Below are 18,622 nucleotides of genomic sequence, written 5' to 3'. Positions count from 1 at the left end.
ATTAACCGCTTGGCGTGCCATCCCCACTTGGGTCAAATGTATAGTCAGAAAAGGTCGATAGATGGGAAAAAGAGGTTGACAACGTCAAAATGGGGCCCAGAAGTCGGCTGTAAACGACTTCTATATATAGGCGCGCGCCTCTCATATCTTGTTTACAATATACACGTGTCACGCATACGTGTCATATCTCGTTTACACTGTAAACGAGATATGAGAGGCGAATTTAAATCGGTAAATTTCCTAAATTTTATTTATTTCGATAAAAACTATATTTATTTTATTTATAAAAATAAAAAATTCTACCTTCTTTCCATTATTCTTTTTGTTTTTTTTTTATTCCAAGGCTCAATTTCCACATTTACAATTTTATATTTCTTCTTATTCATATACAACATAAACGCTGCCTCTTATATGAAGGAACACACTGCCCAAATACCCATTCAAAGAACCCAAACCCGCGCTTCCAAACAAAACCGATGTTTTTCAATAAAAAAATCCAGCCCAAATGCTTAACCATCATTACCTACAACCAACGTCACACTAATTAGTATTACCACATCAGAACTTAACAACCTTACTATCACATCTGTCACAATTCAGTCTTTGTCAGCATTGTAGCAATTTTAAACATACGAGCTCTTTATAAGCTTTGGGGAAACTATACAAAAAGGTTTTTAAAAAGAAATCTTTTAAAGTGAAAATTGATAAGATGAAAATTTAATCACCATTAAAATTATAATTTCTATTATATGTATATCTTACTATCTTAATATAAACGTAATTATATACTTTTTTATTTTACCGAATTTCTCGCTTGATCAAAAATTAAAAGTATACACGCCTACTTCAGCAACAGTAAGCTACTTAAATCACATCATGCTATTATTGCAACTATAATTTTGGAATAACAAATTCAAACTGTTACAAGTGGTTCTAATCCGAGGCAATATCTTACAAGCTATCAGGTGAAACCACAACAATCCAAGGAAACTGGGAAGGGAAAAAATATAATGAGAAAAATAAACAAAAACACCCTCGCCCAAATGATATATAAAATCTCACTTAAAAGGACAATCACTTCTGTGCAGAAAGAATCTCAAAAATGCCCAACAACATAGAAATCCCTGCTCCAACACTCCGCTGTTAAACAAGCTCAATCTCAATTCCGCCAGCCCTTGCATCATGATTGTTTATCCAACCCACACTGGCTTGAGGAGACGCTGAGTGGGTGGGTTAGGCTGTGTATAGAATTAGTTTACAACTGTGTACTGAACATCTCATGAATGAATCGCATTTATGTTGTCATAGAAGAGCAGCCAGCAATGCCCCAGGATCTGTTGGAGCGGCAGGAGCACCGGTGGGTTGAACCACTGGAGGAGTTGGAGGGGGTGGTTGTGTTGGTACTCGTGTTGCAGTGGGGATGATGATTAATTGTTCCTTGATGAATTCCTTCAACCTGCAAGCCAATATGGAAATGATAAGTAAAAGCTATGGAGTTTATTGACAGCATCGGTGAGTAAGAAACTGAATCACATACTCAAATGTTACTGTAGGGTCCCCGGAAGCAACTGTCATTCGCAGCTGGGTTCTATCTGCAGGATCTGTTTCGATTCTTATCTGCATGTCATTTACGTGCAATGTTAAAACAACTATCTTCCTAGAGTTTCAACTAAAACTGGTTTACTTGAAATTTAATCACTGATGACTGGTGTTCAAATAGCATAACCAATCAAAAATTGAGCAGCATCGATAATAAAATAGAAGCCCATATGCTCACGGGGGAAAGGGGCAAAATATAAGTCCCTTATACCCTCCACATGGGTATTATCTATGAAAAACCAATATAAGACGATTGATAAATGAAACATGTAAGCTTCAAGTGGGTGAAAAATGCTTCCACCATTTCCCTCCTTATTTTAGGTTATTTAAAATTCATGAATATACTGTCAGGGACTTCACAGTTCGCATGCAAGATATAAGGTTCAACATCTTACTAGACAGAGCATTGCCCTTGTACTTTCTGAGTAGAATGTAGTGCTCGCAACAAGATTGTTTGGATTTGGATCCTAAAGCAGACGGATAGGAGAAACAATTATAAATAAATTAGTAACGTTAAAGTATTTCTGGGAAACAAAAAATGGAAAAAGGAGTAACAAGAGGGACTTCACAATCATACAAGCCCTGGGCAAACTGTCACATGGAAACTATTGAATAAATTTGCCATCTCGATCAGTGGAAGTGGTCTAACACCTCTGACCTGCAAAACCAACATGAAAAGTAAACATACGGACCAGAAGAATAAAGCAGCTATACCGATGATATCCAACTGTGAATTGAACATCCCCAAAATACAATCAAGTTGGCAAATATAAACTTCACATATATAATTATAGCCCAGCATAACATACCACTTCTTGAAGCTTCAAAGGTGGTCCAGGAAGTGATCTCCATTGAGGGAAAAACTCTTCAGCAGATATAGATATTGGTTGAAGAAACTTATTCAGAACAGCTGGAAGGCGAAGTTTGACATTGACCTATAAAATGACATATAAATGAATAATAAAGGTTTATGAATGTTGCATGTTAGAAATAGCATTAAATACTCTATTTACCCTACACACAAGATCAATTCCAGAAACGGAAGATCATGGATTGTAAAATCAGGAATATCGAACACAAGTTTAGAGTTGAGTACCATATCGTTTCCAAACTTGTAGGAGAAGTCGAGAACAGAAACATCTCTGCTTGGACGGAGATTAATAACTTCAAGTGGGCATTGAACCTATACAACCATCAGAGTAAGAAATTAAACAGAATTATATTTAACTTTAAAAAGAAATAAAGCAAAAGGATAACAATAACATAACAGTTTCTCACCTGTGCCCGAGGAGGTATAGTTTCTGGTACTAGTGAGAGCTCCATCTTCAAATGGGTGGGAGGCAACATTATAGCTTGAACAGAGACAAGGGGAGCAGTATTCTTGTTTCCCAAGAAAAGAACCATATGCCCATGATGAGCTCTCCATTCTGCCTTAACACCAATCTGTGAAAATACATATTTAAAGGCACTAAGAATATAAGCTCGTACTATACAGGTATTTGTAAGTAAACTGGAAGTATACATAGTCTTTCTTTTTTCGTAGAAAAAAAAAAGGAAAAGAACAAAATTGCCAAAAAAATAAATATGAACCTGAATATAAGGATCCTCGTATAGAACACCACTATCCTTCACGCACAAAGCTTGAAATCTTTCAGAAATATTTCCAATTGGCTGCACACGAAAAAGGTGGAAAGTATTTTACATGGCACACATACTGTCTTGCAGTAATATCTCACTAATGTTGGAAAATGGACAATGATATAGTTAAAAACTGACATGATATAAGGTCTATCATTTGTGAACTTGGTGTTAATAAAAAAATAGTTTTGGTCTAACGATGTACTTCATCATGATCCTCACTATATGTGAAAGAAAATACAAGATAAATAAAAAAAGTACAAAGGATTATTAATTTTTCAATAACACATTGGGTAAAGCAAAAGACTTCATTAGTTATTCTGGTATTCAAATCACAATGCAAGTTACCTGCACCGAATTGGCCTGCACCCCTGCAGGTACTATTGCTGTGGATTCAACCGCAGTTCCTTCCAATTCTGAAGTTGGGCTTGGTTGAGGATGTACACTGCTACTTGGGGGGCCTTCGATGGCCAACGGACCCAAGAGATCACTAAGAATATCTGCAGGGGGAGGTTCAGAATTTACCGTAGCCAAAGCCCCATTTTCCTGTGATAATCTTGGATCTGCTGGATAATCATCCTGTTTAGAAAGGACTTCAGTGTCAAACTAAGAAGCCATTCGACAAACCATTTTATGGCTAAAAAGGATGATGCTATAAACCATTTAATTAAGTCATGGAGGTATTTTAGAAAATACACAAAAAAGGGATGTTGGTGGAAAGAGATAAAAAAACTAACCACATTACTGCTCATGCTGGGCATCTTTACAAGATTAAGTTGGCCAACAGACAGAGGTGGAGCTCCATTAGCTGGACGTTGGTCTTGTACAACCAAAGCATTTGATGTTTGAGCCTGCTGCTGGGCTCTCAACTTTATGGCACTTTGCTCTGCCGTATCAACCTCAGTATCTTCCGCTTTTTTAATTAATGCAGACTGAATTTTATGAAGAGTATTAATCAGCTAGTATTACACTAATCAAACAAGATTTCTCTCAATCAAGATTGCAAAACTACCTGTCGTTCAGGGAATTTAGGCATTTCAGCCAAAATGTCCATTAAGGCTTCACCTTTTCTACTCAACGCATAATATTCCACAGCTCGTTGCTGTATTTCGACCTCAATTGAACTTTCATATCTAAAAAGAAGGAAAATGGGTTAGACGAGTCTATAGCATCACGAAAAACCATAGAACAGTGACAATTAAAAAAAATACTACAATGCAGAGGTAACTCTCACTTCTTAAATATTGACCAAATCTGATTCTGTAGTTCAGGGTCTGGTGGGTGACTGTGCATCAAAATTTTAGCATATGTTGATAGAAGGATGGAAACAGTAGAAGTCCTGAAAATAACGTACATCTCATAAGATACCCAGGCTAATAAGAGGTAATAAGTTAAGAGGTAAGTTGCGATTCCCCTTACGATACAGTAGGAAGCTTCTCATGTATAAGGTTAAACAATTCCTTTGGGCTGCACCCAGGCCGTCTAGATATAAGGTGCCCAAACTCTCCAAGTATATATGCACTGACCTGTTGAAGTGTATCCAGATAAAAAACAGATATTAAGAAACTGAATAAAATCAGACACTTTTGTCATTTCAGTGATTCAAGCAATTAGTAGTTGTTTATGTACATGCCTGCATATGTTTGTATACATATAGGAGTTGACAGAAGAAAAAAATGCATATTGATATTATGCATACTACATAACAGAATGAAATTCAACCAAAATTGGACTAATTTCACAAAGATGCAACTGTTTTCCTCTAAAATGGACAGATGTCAGGTTTGTAATCTACAGATTAGAAACCACAATCAGTGAATAACAAATAAACATCATCATGGGTAGTAAAGAACACAAACCTTAACCATTGTTTCATGTATGGCAGGTTTGTCAAGATACTCTCGAGCTTTTGCTGCAGCATATGGCTGATCAAAGACATAACATTCCCTGTGAATGATGTGCTGACTAACAAGCAGATATAGAGTCGATATTTAATAGAAGATTCAAACTCACCTGTAGGTCTTCATTGTTTGTAACAAACTGTACGACACGGAACCAAATGTCGTCACTAACAAAATCACCGGCCTTGTCAATTAACTGAAGGATCACATCTACGTACCTGTAACAGGGCATGCAGGACATGAGTACATATTATACAAGTTTTTTGGCAACACACTCTTGTAGCAGGCTCGAAAAAAATACCATGAAAGATCTGGAGCAAACTTCTCAGCAAGAATAGCTGCTTTAAGTGACAATTCCTCGCGCATTGCAAACTCTGCTGTTTTTAGATACTGCAAAGATATAAAATAGATTGATCATTTTAGGCTTCATATAGAAAAGCTGCCTCCTGTTGCCCACCACCCTTTCTTTTTTCTCCTTCTCTGAGTTGGGAAGGGGGAAGGCTATGATGATATTTCCAAATTGCAGGAATTAGTCTGGACCTGGCTCTCCATACCTGTAGTAGTTCTTCAACTATATCCTTTGCATTTGAAATATCACACATGCCATATAGTAAATCGAGAGCACGCCTCCGAATACTGTGTGCAAATCAATGTAGTTAGAAACACTGGAGTTAACAAAACTAAACATTGAGGGCAGCAGAACTAATCGAATTCGAATTTTAAGGCACTTCTAAAATTTTCAGAGAGAAGCAAGTTTAGTTAGTATTGCCTTTCCCAACTAAATTATATTTAGCAAGACAGGAAAAACAATTTATAACCAAACTTAATAGCGACACCCAAGAACAGAAATGTGCAGGCTGGATTCAGCACCTAAATTGTTCCAGTAATGAGATACAAGATTAATTATTTCAACACATAGGATATAAAATGTAACCTGATGTCAGGATCCTTCAGAGAAGTAATAATCTGAGCTTGATGTTTTTTTATGATATCTTGCACATCTGTAACCATCAACATTCTAGTCATATTCTCCTGCACCACAGTAGCATATATATATCATGAAATGAGACACTACATCATCGCAGCAACCACCACACTAAAAACAAAATATATAAAAATGCGGATGAATCAAGTGTCCCCTAACTTACCAAGCCAAGATATCGAATGTTTGGTTCACGGACAGAAATAAATTTTCCAAGAAGAGACACGCATTGAGTCATCATCTCCTTTTCAGCATCAAGGTGCATCACCTGAGCAAAGCAATTTGAATATAAAAAACACACTGAGAAAACTCCCCAGTAATTGAAGTTTAGCCACCAAATTCATTGTACAAATCTCCAATATATAGTGACATGCAATGAACATACCAGAGCAAGGGCTTCAAAAAGAACAGCATGGGATGCATTATTTTTGTTCACATTTTTTACAACATCAGTGCCCATTAGTATCCTTTGTAACACCTGAAATATGAATTCAAGGCTCACTAAACTTCATTAACTAAATAACAGGTTTGTATAAATTATCAAAATATGACAAACCTCAAACAATGATCTTCTGGTATTTGGATCTTCAACTGTCGGAAAGTATTGAAGAGCCCTCATTGTTTTTACCTGACATTAAGCAAAATTTGGCAACAATGAAGGAAAATTTTCTGAATAAGATATAAACATTTAGTTTAATATAGCCAATAAAGACAAATTGTAAGAATAGCACACAATTTTAGCCCTAATCCCTAATAACAATAATAAAGCACAAAAATCTTCCAAAAACGAAAGCCAAGACACATATTATAGATGAAAGAAATTTACAGACCTGAAGCCAGGGAGATGGAATACCATAATAAGTGTATTCTTGTGGGATATCCTGGTTCCTAGCAAGGCGCTCTAAAATTTTGACGCACTTGGGAAGACAACTCCAATATGCCTCGTGGTTGTTTGATACTAACGCAACAAGAAGACTCATAGACGATGTCAAAACGCCAAGGTCTCGCTCATCCAACAGTTGTGCCATCCGATCCGCCCTTAAAGAAAAGACAATAGGGACTAATAAGATATGCTTGGATAGAAGCTACAAAAGGAAAATGTCTATAAGCAAAGTGAATATTCAGATTTACCATCCATCAACATTGACAACATCAGGATTTTTCCTGTATAAGCGTAACAAACACAATGCAGCTTTCTTTCTCACAAGCGGTCTGCAGCTACTAGATATCTAGACCACAAATTGCAGTACAAATCAATCTTTACCCATCATGCCATGTATTTGATAACAATGCAATAATGCACAATGCCTTACCAACAACTTCTGCACGTCAGGTGCTAAGGACTCAGCGAACTCTCTCCCACCAATATTTCCAACCTACAAGACAGGAAGTAGCATAGTAGCAATGACTCAAGATGGGGAAAAAATGTTATAAATGTAAAGTAAATAACATAATATAACTATTAAGCATGGTTACATAGAAAAGACTCCAAAGAATGTGATTTATTTATATATAAAAAATAAAAAACTAAAATGAATACTCCAACAGCTTTTAGAACAAGGAAATGTGATAAATTTGGAAATAAGCAACGAAGCAAATATTGTAAGCATGGTTCTGAGAACTAGATAGAACTGGCCGATTCAATAGGGAACCGGTGGTCCAGTTCAAGGCAAAAAACTGAGTTGCGAGCAATGCAATCAAAAAACCGGCAAACCAGCCCAGTTTTTTTAACGGTTAATTAGTTAAAAAATAAGCCCAAATTTTTTTTTGAAAAAAAGCATTTCCATACAGAAAATATATATTATTTTATTATATTAAGTTTAACCTAGGTTGAACCTTTAAACTTTTGGCTTCACCAATTCAATAACCTATTTGGTTTTCAAAACCCTGATTCTAAGAGTACATAAAAAGAAATCCTAGGAAATGTTGTCTGTTTTTTCCATTACCATACCATAGTCAATGCTAGGCACTGGAAGGTTTCATTGCGGCCAATAATATCATTGCGAACGGTATTTATTGCCAACCTGAGAAAGTCATGATTTTCATTCAGCAAACTTGATGTTACAATGTACCCAACCTGCAGTTAGTTGTGACAACATTAGAATTCATTCTTTACTGTCCACATATTTTTTCTGCTAGCTACATGTATGATGAACTGAAACGATGCTTCAAAAGAATGGGAAAAAAAGAACGAATATATGATTACTCATTATGAAATGCAAAGTGCCATATGAAGGAAGGAATAAAATACCTGCTTCTCGGGATACTTTGGAGCAGATATGAGAGAAACAGCTTCCATGTGACCAAAATCCACATCATAGCCAAGCATGTATATGTAAAGCATTTTCCAAACATATTTCTTTTTCTCATATGGAGTCAAAGCCTAAAGAAAGAACCAAAGGATTAAAAATTAAACAGATGTGGTACTATTGACCTTAAATATGGTGGATTAGAGAAGTAACAAGGGCCCATGGTAATATTAACACTATCAAAGAAGGTTTTCTTTTATAATAAAAAAGCCAAGAAAAATAAGGTGATAAATAACATTACCTGAAAAAGAAAAAATGACCTTTTAAATGTCAAAAACGACTGTGCTTATGTTTTGCACCCCGACCCCCCTTTTTTGCATTTGTATTAGAGTTGGAAAGGCTGAGTGGCTGAATACTTTTTGTCAGTTCATGCAGGAGAGGCATTAGAGATATTATATTTGTATTATGCAAGTATTGTAGAGAATAACGCATATAACCCATTTGGGAGCCCCTCTAAAATTTGTTTTTTGGAAAAAAAAAATCCTAATCCATGCCTCACACCTCAAAGTCATGAAATACTCACCTCTCTCCAGTTCTCTATGTTTGTCTTTTCTCCAATGCTACTCAGGTAACTTGATGTCTAAAGTGTTGTGCAATGCTTTATTACTAACAACCCTTTCTTCGTTATCATGTTTATACTCTGCCATTGTCTCCCAAACCATCACAAAGATGTAACTAAATCCACCATAACTTACAAGCAATCATCAAACCCTTGGACAACCAATTACAATCCATGTAATAACCTTTGGACATCATGACACTAATTAAAGCCATGCTTTCATGCTTGCCTCCCCCCCCCCCCCCTCTTTTTCTCTTCTCCTCCCCTCTCCCTCTCAGGCCTCTCTCCTTTTCTCTAGCATTTATAGTAGGGTCAATAGGCTGTTATACATTTTGCAAGTTCAAGCTGGAGAAGCATGGAATTTTTGACTTATCTTCGGCAGGTATTTTAGTATATTTTATCATTTTTCAACATGTCCTCTATTTGCAGCAATGCCATTTGCCATAATTCCATGAAGGAATCTTGACAAGCAGCTTACTGCCATCAGTGCCATGGGCACCATCCACCATTGATACCACTAAAAAGCATTGACTTTCTATTAGAGTGAAAGTGGCATATAGTATTTCAAAGAAGCAGGATATCCAATTTACCATTTGGCTTAAATAAAAGTCTCCCATATTAATAAAATGAAAACATACATGGTAGACCAAGACTAGCTTTCATGGTTATAGATAACAAACAACACATAAAATATTAGTTATGGACTCACCAAAAATTAATTAGCTCAATACCATGGAAAATTAGTATCCATGCACTAGCTATTAAAATAAACGGTCCCAGCCATTTCTATGTCAAACCTGAATTAGGCAGCCAAAGGCAAGATCAATTAAGAACAGTTCTAACTGTACACTCTACAGGCTCCTGGGATTTTGTCTTAGATTATTGGCTAATTGCTCTGCTTTATTCAAAGACTCACCAGTCAGCCACAAGACAAGCTACACTGAGAACCTTAATTCTTTCAATCCCACTAAACCATCAGACCTATTCCATCCAAATCACATTCATTTGAATATTGGAAAAATCCAAAGCACGCTTAACATCTACATCTATCAATTCTGAGCTTGACGACTCATGACACATTCAAGCACAAACCCCTGAATAACTGACCACTGCTACAACCAAGCAATTAATCTCATCATTTCTACTTCTAGGTAGCCATTGCCTCAGAACCAATACTAGAATCAAAACCACAGAAGAAACACAAGATACTCAAACTCTCCACAAAAGAAGAATCCTCAGCTAAAATTAACAATAGCGACAACAATAAACAAGAAAATAAATAAAATCGGAATTTCGCCTTCGCAATGCAAAGTGGCAATTGAAGCAAAGGCAGCAACTAAACTAGGTTTGATTGGAAAACGGGAAACCCTAACTAACTAACTGCCTAACTAACTAACTAACTAACTGAGTAACTAACCTTCTCGTTCTTGAAGCGGGTTCGGATGTTGCCGAGCTCCTTATCGACGCGGAGGCGCTCCTGCTCCTTGTTCTGGCAGTTGCGGATGTCGCTGATGAAAACCGAAAGCCCTCTCATCCCCGACATCGCCATCTTCCACTGCAGATCCCACTCTTCTTCCCTTCAGATCCACCCTCAGATTCAGATTCTGATTCTGATAATTCCACTCCTTCTTCGTCGAATTGACCAGCTCCGAATCCCTCAATTCCACAAGAAAGAAAGAAAAAGCACAATCGAATTGCAGAAAGGCGCAGAGGAGAGAGAAAGAGAGTAAACTCTGATACGAAACGGAACGGAGCGAAACGTTTTTTGATCTAGAAAGAGAAACTTGGAGGGAGTAGACGAAGGAGGGAGAGAGAAGGTGGACTGAAGAAAATTCAAGACACAAGAAAAATAATAATAAAAAAAAATTTAAAAGCCGTCTTCACATTGCTGGAAATTTTGCCTTTATTTTTTTGCCATTTACCATTTTCAGTTCCACTGCGTCATTCTAGTTCTTTTTCTCCATTGTTTTTCCCTTCTCCTCATATATTACTGTTAATTTTCACTGGGCTTGGACCTCCAATTGGTAACTACTAATCTATGATTAATTCATTAATTAATATTTAAAGCCTCAATTTAGTTAATATAAGTACAGGCGTATGCTAATGTGTTTCAACTTTCAAAACGTAAAAAATACTATTTTTTTAAAATTAACTTGTTATTAAAAATAAAAAACAAAAATAAAATAAAACATCATAAATTTTAATTATACATTATTACTTATGAATTTAATTTTGACGTACTATCAGTATAAAATAATTTTATACATGTATTTTATTACATAATGTCACATCTGTAAAAATAACTATTTTTCACATTAAACATATAAATAATCATTAAAAAAAAATTTACACTATCTGTGCATTAAAATTAAATTCAATAAAAATATTGTAATTAAAGACTTGAAATTTGTTTATTTAACAAAGAGAATAACACTTTTTACTTAAAGAAAAATATTTAAGAATAATTTGAAGTTAAAGGGATAAAATTTAAGTAACAGAATAAATTGATTATATTTATTTTTTAAATGTGTTCATTAATTTATCATTTTATTAGTTAAATTTCTGTGATAATAATAAAATTGAGATAATTGGAATAGTAGATTTTCTTTAATAAATAATCTATTAGTTTTGGTATACCTCTTTCTTTTAAAAAAAGAAAACTCTTACAACAACTTAGAATATTCAACTATCCAAACTTCGATATGTGTGAAATGTAAATGAAAACTTCTTCTGATTGAAAGACTAAAATTTCATTCGATAAAAAGTATAAATTTGATAAATGTCTTATTTTATTATTTTACTATCCTCCTCGCTCTATAAGAATTTGTTCCAATTAGCATAGCTCGCTCGTACCGTTCCATTAGTGCGCGTAACAACATTCGACAGGTTATTAATAGAATTTCAGAGCTGTCAAGCTTAATACAATTTTTGTTCACAGCTATGCTGGCCCCTCCCGCTATGTCTTTATTTATTATGTTGTTACCTTATGATGTAAAGCCATGTCCTTGACTTTAATTAGTCCTTAATTAAGTGCCAATAGTATATATATAAATAAAATAAAATATGTAAGCAACATAAAGGGCAATAAAATACCCCAAAAAAGTAGTTCGGATCCCAAAAAAAAAGGGGCAATTTTAAAACTTGGACTAGAAAACACCAGTGTTTGATTGTCTGTGTGTGTTCAATTATTGAATTTAACAAGAAAGCAACTTCTATGATCAAAATTCTTTCAGTCCACCAAAATCGCAATATATACTGCACACGATTCCACTATATATATGAACAATAATGGTCATATGAAACTATATATATGCTGCATTAATGTTATATTGTTATTAACCATCAACTAGTTTTCTCCTAAAAGTATGTAACTGAGCACTGAGCTAACAAAATGGAATTCTTAACAAAAAAAAAAAAAAGAAACAAAAGGACTTTAGTGGCCTAAATGATTGTAAACCAATCTTACATTTTCCATACTTAGATTGGTAACCTAGACATATGAATTTGATAACCCTAGACTATGCCCAATTTTATGAACTATGAACCACGTGAACAAAAATAAGGTTTAGCTAACATGTGCCCTTACAAATAAAAAGAATCTTTATAAAAAATTATACTAAATTTAAATTCTCAATATATTTGTTGTGCATTTATTGAAGTAAAGCATTTAAAATTTTCTATTACTAAGGACACAAATTAGCTAATCCCTTTTAATTTTTAGCCAACCTTAGATGAAAGGCAAAAAAAAAAGGTGCAAATGTTAAGTATAGATAATTATGGTTAAGGGGTCACTCAATGTACACCACTCCATTTAGCCCATTCTACAAACTGCATACCACCAATGATGTTGTTAATAAATCTCACAATGAAAGAGAAGAACTTTGCAATGTTTGGGATTTTTCCAATAGCAGATGCTTCAAAAAGGAGTTCCAATCCATTAATGATTTGATAACGAGTGTTAGATGACACAGCTGCAAAGATCCCTGGTAAAAAGAGATCAAAATAACTAACCAATAATTAAGCAGACTAAATAACATTATATAGGTTGTGTTTTGAAAGTGTTTTTATACGCAATAGAAACACAAAACACACAAACACAACATAAGATTTTCTTTTTCTTTTTCAATATAAGTTTGTATTATGAGTGTTTTTATATTTTTGTTATGAAATCGTTAATAATTAATTCAAAGGTGGTGAACCCAAATGCATCAAATGGGAAAATCTTTACCAAGACAAAAAAGGGTCAAAGTATTATGGTTTTATTTGGCTTATGATCCCCTTGGTCTACCAAATCGATAATAACCAAAGGTTATGTTGAATCATACCATCTTGCTAGCAACTAGCAAGCTAAATAGTTTTTAAATATTTCTATGAAAATAAAACTGAAACAACAGCTTCTCATTATAAATGAATAAAAGAGGTTGGAAACAACACTAATATGAAGCTCTATTTAGTTTTTTAATTGCCATTTTGGAATTATGATATGTACTTATCTTTTCCATCTCTTCATCAACTGAATAAAACACACCAATCAAAAACTCAAATTCACAAAATTAAGAGAGAGCAATACATACCCCAAAGAGCAGCAGTTTTCTTGAGACAGGGCTTATGTCTGTTCCAATGCAAATAAAAATAATACATCACTGCTTTATATAGGTAAACGAATAATAATAATAATAATAATAATAATAATAATAATAATAAAAGCAATCATATTTTATTATTTCTATAAATTCTGTGACAAGAATTCAAAAGATTTAATATATAAGATATGAGGGTAGGCATATTTACATATGAATACCTTTTGGAATTCATCATTATAACATTTAAAAATCCTTGACCAATAAGAGCACTTAAAAAGGCCATGATTCCTTGCAATGCACCCTGAACAGAAAATGTGTCAAAAGAAATAAACTGCTACGACAAACAAAATTACAGTAAAAAAAGTTTTTCCCCTCCAAAAATGTAAGGCACCTTGATGAAGTATGTGGCAATGCGCTGCTTCAGAGTGAATTTACATCCTGGTCTTTCAGCTTCGAATACACTGCATTCGAGTAGAAATTTGGTATCATAACATTATCAACAATGGGATTCACATTCAGCTAGATCTCTAACAAGTAATACACAAATTAATGGTGCACATTAGACACTTGAATTTAGTTAATGAAATTACTGTGTTATTCAAATGTATGTCATGTCACGTTAAGTCATATCAACATTTAGCATGAAATATATGTGGTGTTAATGGCTGTTATGTTATTGATTAACAGCACATGGAATACCACATTATTAATCATCACTTGACATGTGATGTTATGCAATATATAACAAAATAGAAACATGTCACGAAATCAATCTGTTCAAGTTAGTAGAAAATAACTTTGACTTATCTAATGATCTTAAACGATTAATTAATACTGCATATGCATATATAGAAGTAGAGAAAATTCTTAAACAAACGTACAAATCAATCATCTTATATTTATAAAGTAGACACTCTTTTGAGTAGAGAGAATATAATAACCTGCCAGGAAGAGATGCAATAGTATGCTGAATGCCTCCAAGCAAACTTTCGGAGTCATAAGAATAGCTTCCAAATCTAGCTATGGGTGATAAATTGGTCACCACAATAACGAGAGGTATAATTCCAACCACAATATCACCAATGACCAGATGAATCTCATTCCAGAAATCCCCACGTCTTTGGAGATATTCCGCAACCAAAGTACATAAGATGTCTATAAAAACCTGCACACATTAACACGAGTTCTTAAGTTCAAATTTTACGAGAAGTGCTATATGGCCAAAGTTCTTGACACTTCAAAACATAATACAGAGTTCTATAGTTCAAATTTTATGAGAAATGCTATATAGCCGAAGTTATCAACACGAGATCTTAAGTTCAAATCTTATGAGAAAGAAATTCTCAACGCCTCAAAACACAGAGATATAGAATCAACCACGGAACGATTCAAAGTAAGATCTAAATCAAAATAAAAATAAAAATGGAAATGGAAATGGAAATTAAACCTCTGTTCCAAGTTTAAATAGAAAAGAAGGATCAGCTAACATTCTGGTTCTAAGCATAGGAATGTGCTTCATAAGAAACGACATTACCAGATTCGAACCCTGCAACCGTAACACAAGAGATTTCAGCTTAACCATTATTGAATTTTGAATAACAATAATAAAGAAGATCGAAGAATGATGACCTGTAGTTGGAAGTAACGATGAAGGAAGAGTTGGCGAATGCCGGTGATCTTGGCGGCGTCCACCATATCCAGAGGAAGCTTGACACCACGAGCATTGCATTCCTTCATAACCGCTTCGAAATTCAACAACAATGCAGCGCCGGCGTCGCTGGTGCATCGGATCCTGAAAGTGCGATCACGATGATGGAGAACGGGGAGTAATGTAGTTCTTTGTTTCAAAGAAGAGGCTTTGAAGGTGTAGTTCTTGTTGTTATAGTAATGAGAGTTGGAGAGAGCCAAGGGTGAAGAAAGTGCCGCCATTGCCATGTTTTCGAGTCGTTGCTGCCGTCACGCTGACGGACGGGACGACCGCACACAAACTTACTTTCCTTACCTTTTTTTTTAATATTTTTTTTTTTTGGTTCAAAATGATCTCAACCTCTGTACTGTATAATATATACCTTAATATATATATTTTTTTAATTAAAATTTTTCTATTCTTTTATTTTTTTTCAACAATATCATAATCTTACAAAAAATAAACAACCGTTGTATGTTTTATTTTTAACTGAATTTTTTAATATAAACAGAATAAACAGAAAATTAGGAAAGTTCAATGCACAAAGCTGGGTCAAAGCTTCAGGAGAAAAAAACTGTAATAAGTATTTAATCATTTAATGTATTTATTTAAGTGAGTTCTTTCGTTTTCGTGGTATGATTTTAAATGGCTAAGAATAATTATGTGTTGTCTGGCAAATAACCTTTTAACATGTGGCGTGTATGATAACCCATAAAACAGTGTACTAAAGAAGGAGTATGGTAAACGACAAACATTAATTGCAAAGATAAATATAAAAATTGGCCTCCAGAAAAGAAATTTTTGTGAGATGGGCTACTGAAGGAGATTGAAAAAAATAGAGGACCGGAACTAAAAAAAGGCTGGCCAATAACAGGAAAAAAGTGGTATTAAATAATAAAAATGATATTGTCCAAAAAAAAAATAATAAAAATGATAATATCAAAAATTAAATAAATAAAAATGATGCAGTAAATAATTGTATTCAATCATTTGTAATATTTTGCCAAATTAATGCAATATGTAACAAATAATAAATCAAATCATATTGTTACAAAAAAAATGATCTATATATGGTGTTTATTGATTTAGAAAAAGCATACGATAGAATGTCAATTGAGGTTTTATGGAAGATTTTAGAAAATAAGAGAGTAAGGATCGCATATATTCGTGCAATTAAAGACATGCATGATGGGACTACATCTAGTGTGAAGACTCAAGGTAGTGTGACAGAGGAATTTTCTATTGGTATAGGATTACACCAGAGACCATCCTTAAGTTCATACATTTTCACATTAGTATTGGAAGTACTCACAGAGCATATCCAAGAGCCTGTATGATGATATCGTCCTTATGGGAGAGTCAAGGAAAGACCTAATAAGACGTTGGAATTATGGAGAGAAGTTCTAGAAGTGTATGGTCTGTGCAAAAGTCGTAGCAAGACGGAATATATGGAATGTAAGTTCGGCTTGCGAAGGAAAAACCATAATATAGAGGTGAAGATTGGAGATAATATCCTATGAAAAGTTAAGAGTTTTAAGTATCTTGGGTGCATCATACAAGATAATGAAGAGATTGAACAAGATGTAAATAATATGATATAAGCAGGTTGGTCAAAATGACGGAGTGTATCTGGTTTTATATGTGACAAAAAAGTGCATTTAAAACTTAACGGTAAATTCTATCGCACTGCTATCAGACTGACTATGCTTTATGGTACAGAGTGTTGGGCGGCCAAAGGGGAGCACGAACTTAAGCTAAGTGTGGCAGAGATGAGGATGTTGAGATGGATGAGGGATTATACATGATTGGATAGAATAAGGAATGAAGATATAAGAGAGAGAGTTGGAGTAGCATCTATTGTAGAAAAAATGGTAAAATCGCATGTCAGGTGGTTCGGACATGTGAGAAGAAGACCGACAGAACACCCAGGGTGAATGAGATGGAAGATGATCAACGGGGTAAAAGGTAGAGGAAGACCTAAGAAGACCATCCATAAGGTAGTCAAATGAGATTTACATGTAAACGGTCTCTCTATAGACATGATATATGATAAAGCTCAATGATGTCATTTGATTCATGTAGTCGACCCTACCTAATAGGACAAGACTTTGTTGTTGTTGTTGATTATTTCTGGCGGAATTGATGGCGTGCATGAAGTCACACATGAACCAATACCAAGAAACTAGAAATTATGTGAATAGACATCATTTCATCGTAACTTTATGTCATTGATTATGAATTGGTGCCGTAATTTATGTAGAGTATTTTATCCAAATATTGTTACTATAAACAAATATATATATTATTAATATTATATGTTATATAATTATAAATTTTTAATATTATAAAATAAAAAATAGTTTAATTTATTTTACAATAATATTTATTTTAGAATTATTTTAAATTATAAACTATTTTAACATTTTTATTATTTGTATAATACATTATAAGTACTATTTATTTTCTAATTTATTTAAGTTACAACTATGTATGAATAAAGTCTGTAAACGGACAATTTTAAAACTACATTAAACTTTAGAGACGATTTTATATATAAGAAAATGTTCAAGACAAAAAAAAATTTCAACCTAAACCATAAAAGACAACATCGTACTTAACCTTAACGTATAGGTATATCTGATAATAATATAACCAAATAGTTACAAGGTACAAAGCTATCCAATCCTTCTTCTCGTTCTTCTTTACTGCCCTTCCACCCAAGCATCATAACATCCCCTTGTGTTCCTATGCCATGTCCAGCAAAATCCTTTAATACTAGATTAATTGTTGCACCTAATATCAAACAATTTCACACTTATAGAATTAACAATAAAAAAGGAACTCAAAAAAACTAAAAATAACAGTATGGTCTTTAGCAATGCTAATGATTGTTCACGTAATTAAAAATAGAGTGCATAATAATTTCTTCTATTAAATTATTTAATAAGATATAAAATTAGATAAATTCCATCTTTAAATTTTTAATTCAAATCTGAATCTGGTTGCACAAAAAAATTATTGAATTTCAATTCAAAGTTCAGAAAAAGTTTTAGAGGATTCGAACAAATCCTAAATTTCTAAATAAAAACTCAGCAACAGTTGCACAAACAATTGAACAAAAAAAAAAATAGTCACCAAAAAAAAAAAAAAAAAAATTGAACAAAAATACAAACTTAGAAGATTACCAATTTCAAACAAATGAACAAACCCTAAACCCTCAAATATTGAAAAAACTCAAGAAACTAATCCGAGAAAGGGACTTAGTACAAAAGGTGACGACAAACAAGAGGTGGTGATGACAGAAGAAAAGAATGATGCGGCGGTGGCGACAAGGCTGCGAGAGCAGCAACGATGAGCAGCGAAA

The 18,622-nt window shown here is 34.0% G+C and overlaps 2 protein-coding genes across 2 annotated transcripts; both read right to left on the bottom strand.

Moving 5' to 3' along the window:
* Positions 1 to 861: 861 nt before the first annotated feature.
* Positions 862 to 11,021, bottom strand: LOC107612889 (AP-2 complex subunit alpha-1). The gene is made up of 27 exons (XM_016314664.3): positions 10,406 to 11,021; positions 8,372 to 8,503; positions 8,072 to 8,197; positions 7,434 to 7,496; positions 7,252 to 7,349; positions 6,951 to 7,158; positions 6,677 to 6,748; positions 6,506 to 6,598; positions 6,287 to 6,388; positions 6,073 to 6,170; positions 5,693 to 5,774; positions 5,440 to 5,528; positions 5,251 to 5,356; positions 5,097 to 5,162; positions 4,657 to 4,763; positions 4,472 to 4,576; positions 4,250 to 4,370; positions 3,975 to 4,169; positions 3,586 to 3,816; positions 3,190 to 3,270; positions 2,878 to 3,042; positions 2,696 to 2,782; positions 2,409 to 2,534; positions 2,177 to 2,257; positions 1,995 to 2,066; positions 1,538 to 1,617; positions 862 to 1,456 (listed from the first exon to the last, which is right to left on the bottom strand). The coding sequence occupies exons 1-27, from the start codon at positions 10,535 to 10,537 to the stop codon at positions 1,303 to 1,305; spliced, it is 3,072 nt and encodes a 1,023-aa protein (XP_016170150.1). The 5' UTR covers positions 10,538 to 11,021; the 3' UTR covers positions 862 to 1,302.
* A 1,663-nt stretch (positions 11,022 to 12,684) lies between these two features.
* Positions 12,685 to 15,521, bottom strand: LOC107610409 (protein RETICULATA-RELATED 1, chloroplastic-like). Its single transcript, XM_088497489.1, has 7 exons — positions 15,201 to 15,521; positions 15,019 to 15,117; positions 14,513 to 14,736; positions 13,963 to 14,032; positions 13,790 to 13,872; positions 13,563 to 13,600; positions 12,685 to 12,971 (listed from the first exon to the last, which is right to left on the bottom strand). The coding sequence occupies exons 1-7, from the start codon at positions 15,504 to 15,506 to the stop codon at positions 12,781 to 12,783; spliced, it is 1,011 nt and encodes a 336-aa protein (XP_088353615.1). The 5' UTR covers positions 15,507 to 15,521; the 3' UTR covers positions 12,685 to 12,780.
* Between the last annotated feature and the right edge of the window lie 3,101 nt (positions 15,522 to 18,622).

Source organism: Arachis ipaensis, chromosome B8, assembly GCF_059453495.1.
Source record: "Arachis ipaensis isolate K30076 ecotype BB chromosome B8, ASM5945349v1, whole genome shotgun sequence".
Classification (NCBI taxonomy): Eukaryota; Viridiplantae; Streptophyta; class Magnoliopsida; order Fabales; family Fabaceae; genus Arachis; species Arachis ipaensis.
The sequence above is the reverse complement of the archived record's forward strand: the minus strand, read 5'-3'. Positions and strand labels throughout refer to the sequence as shown.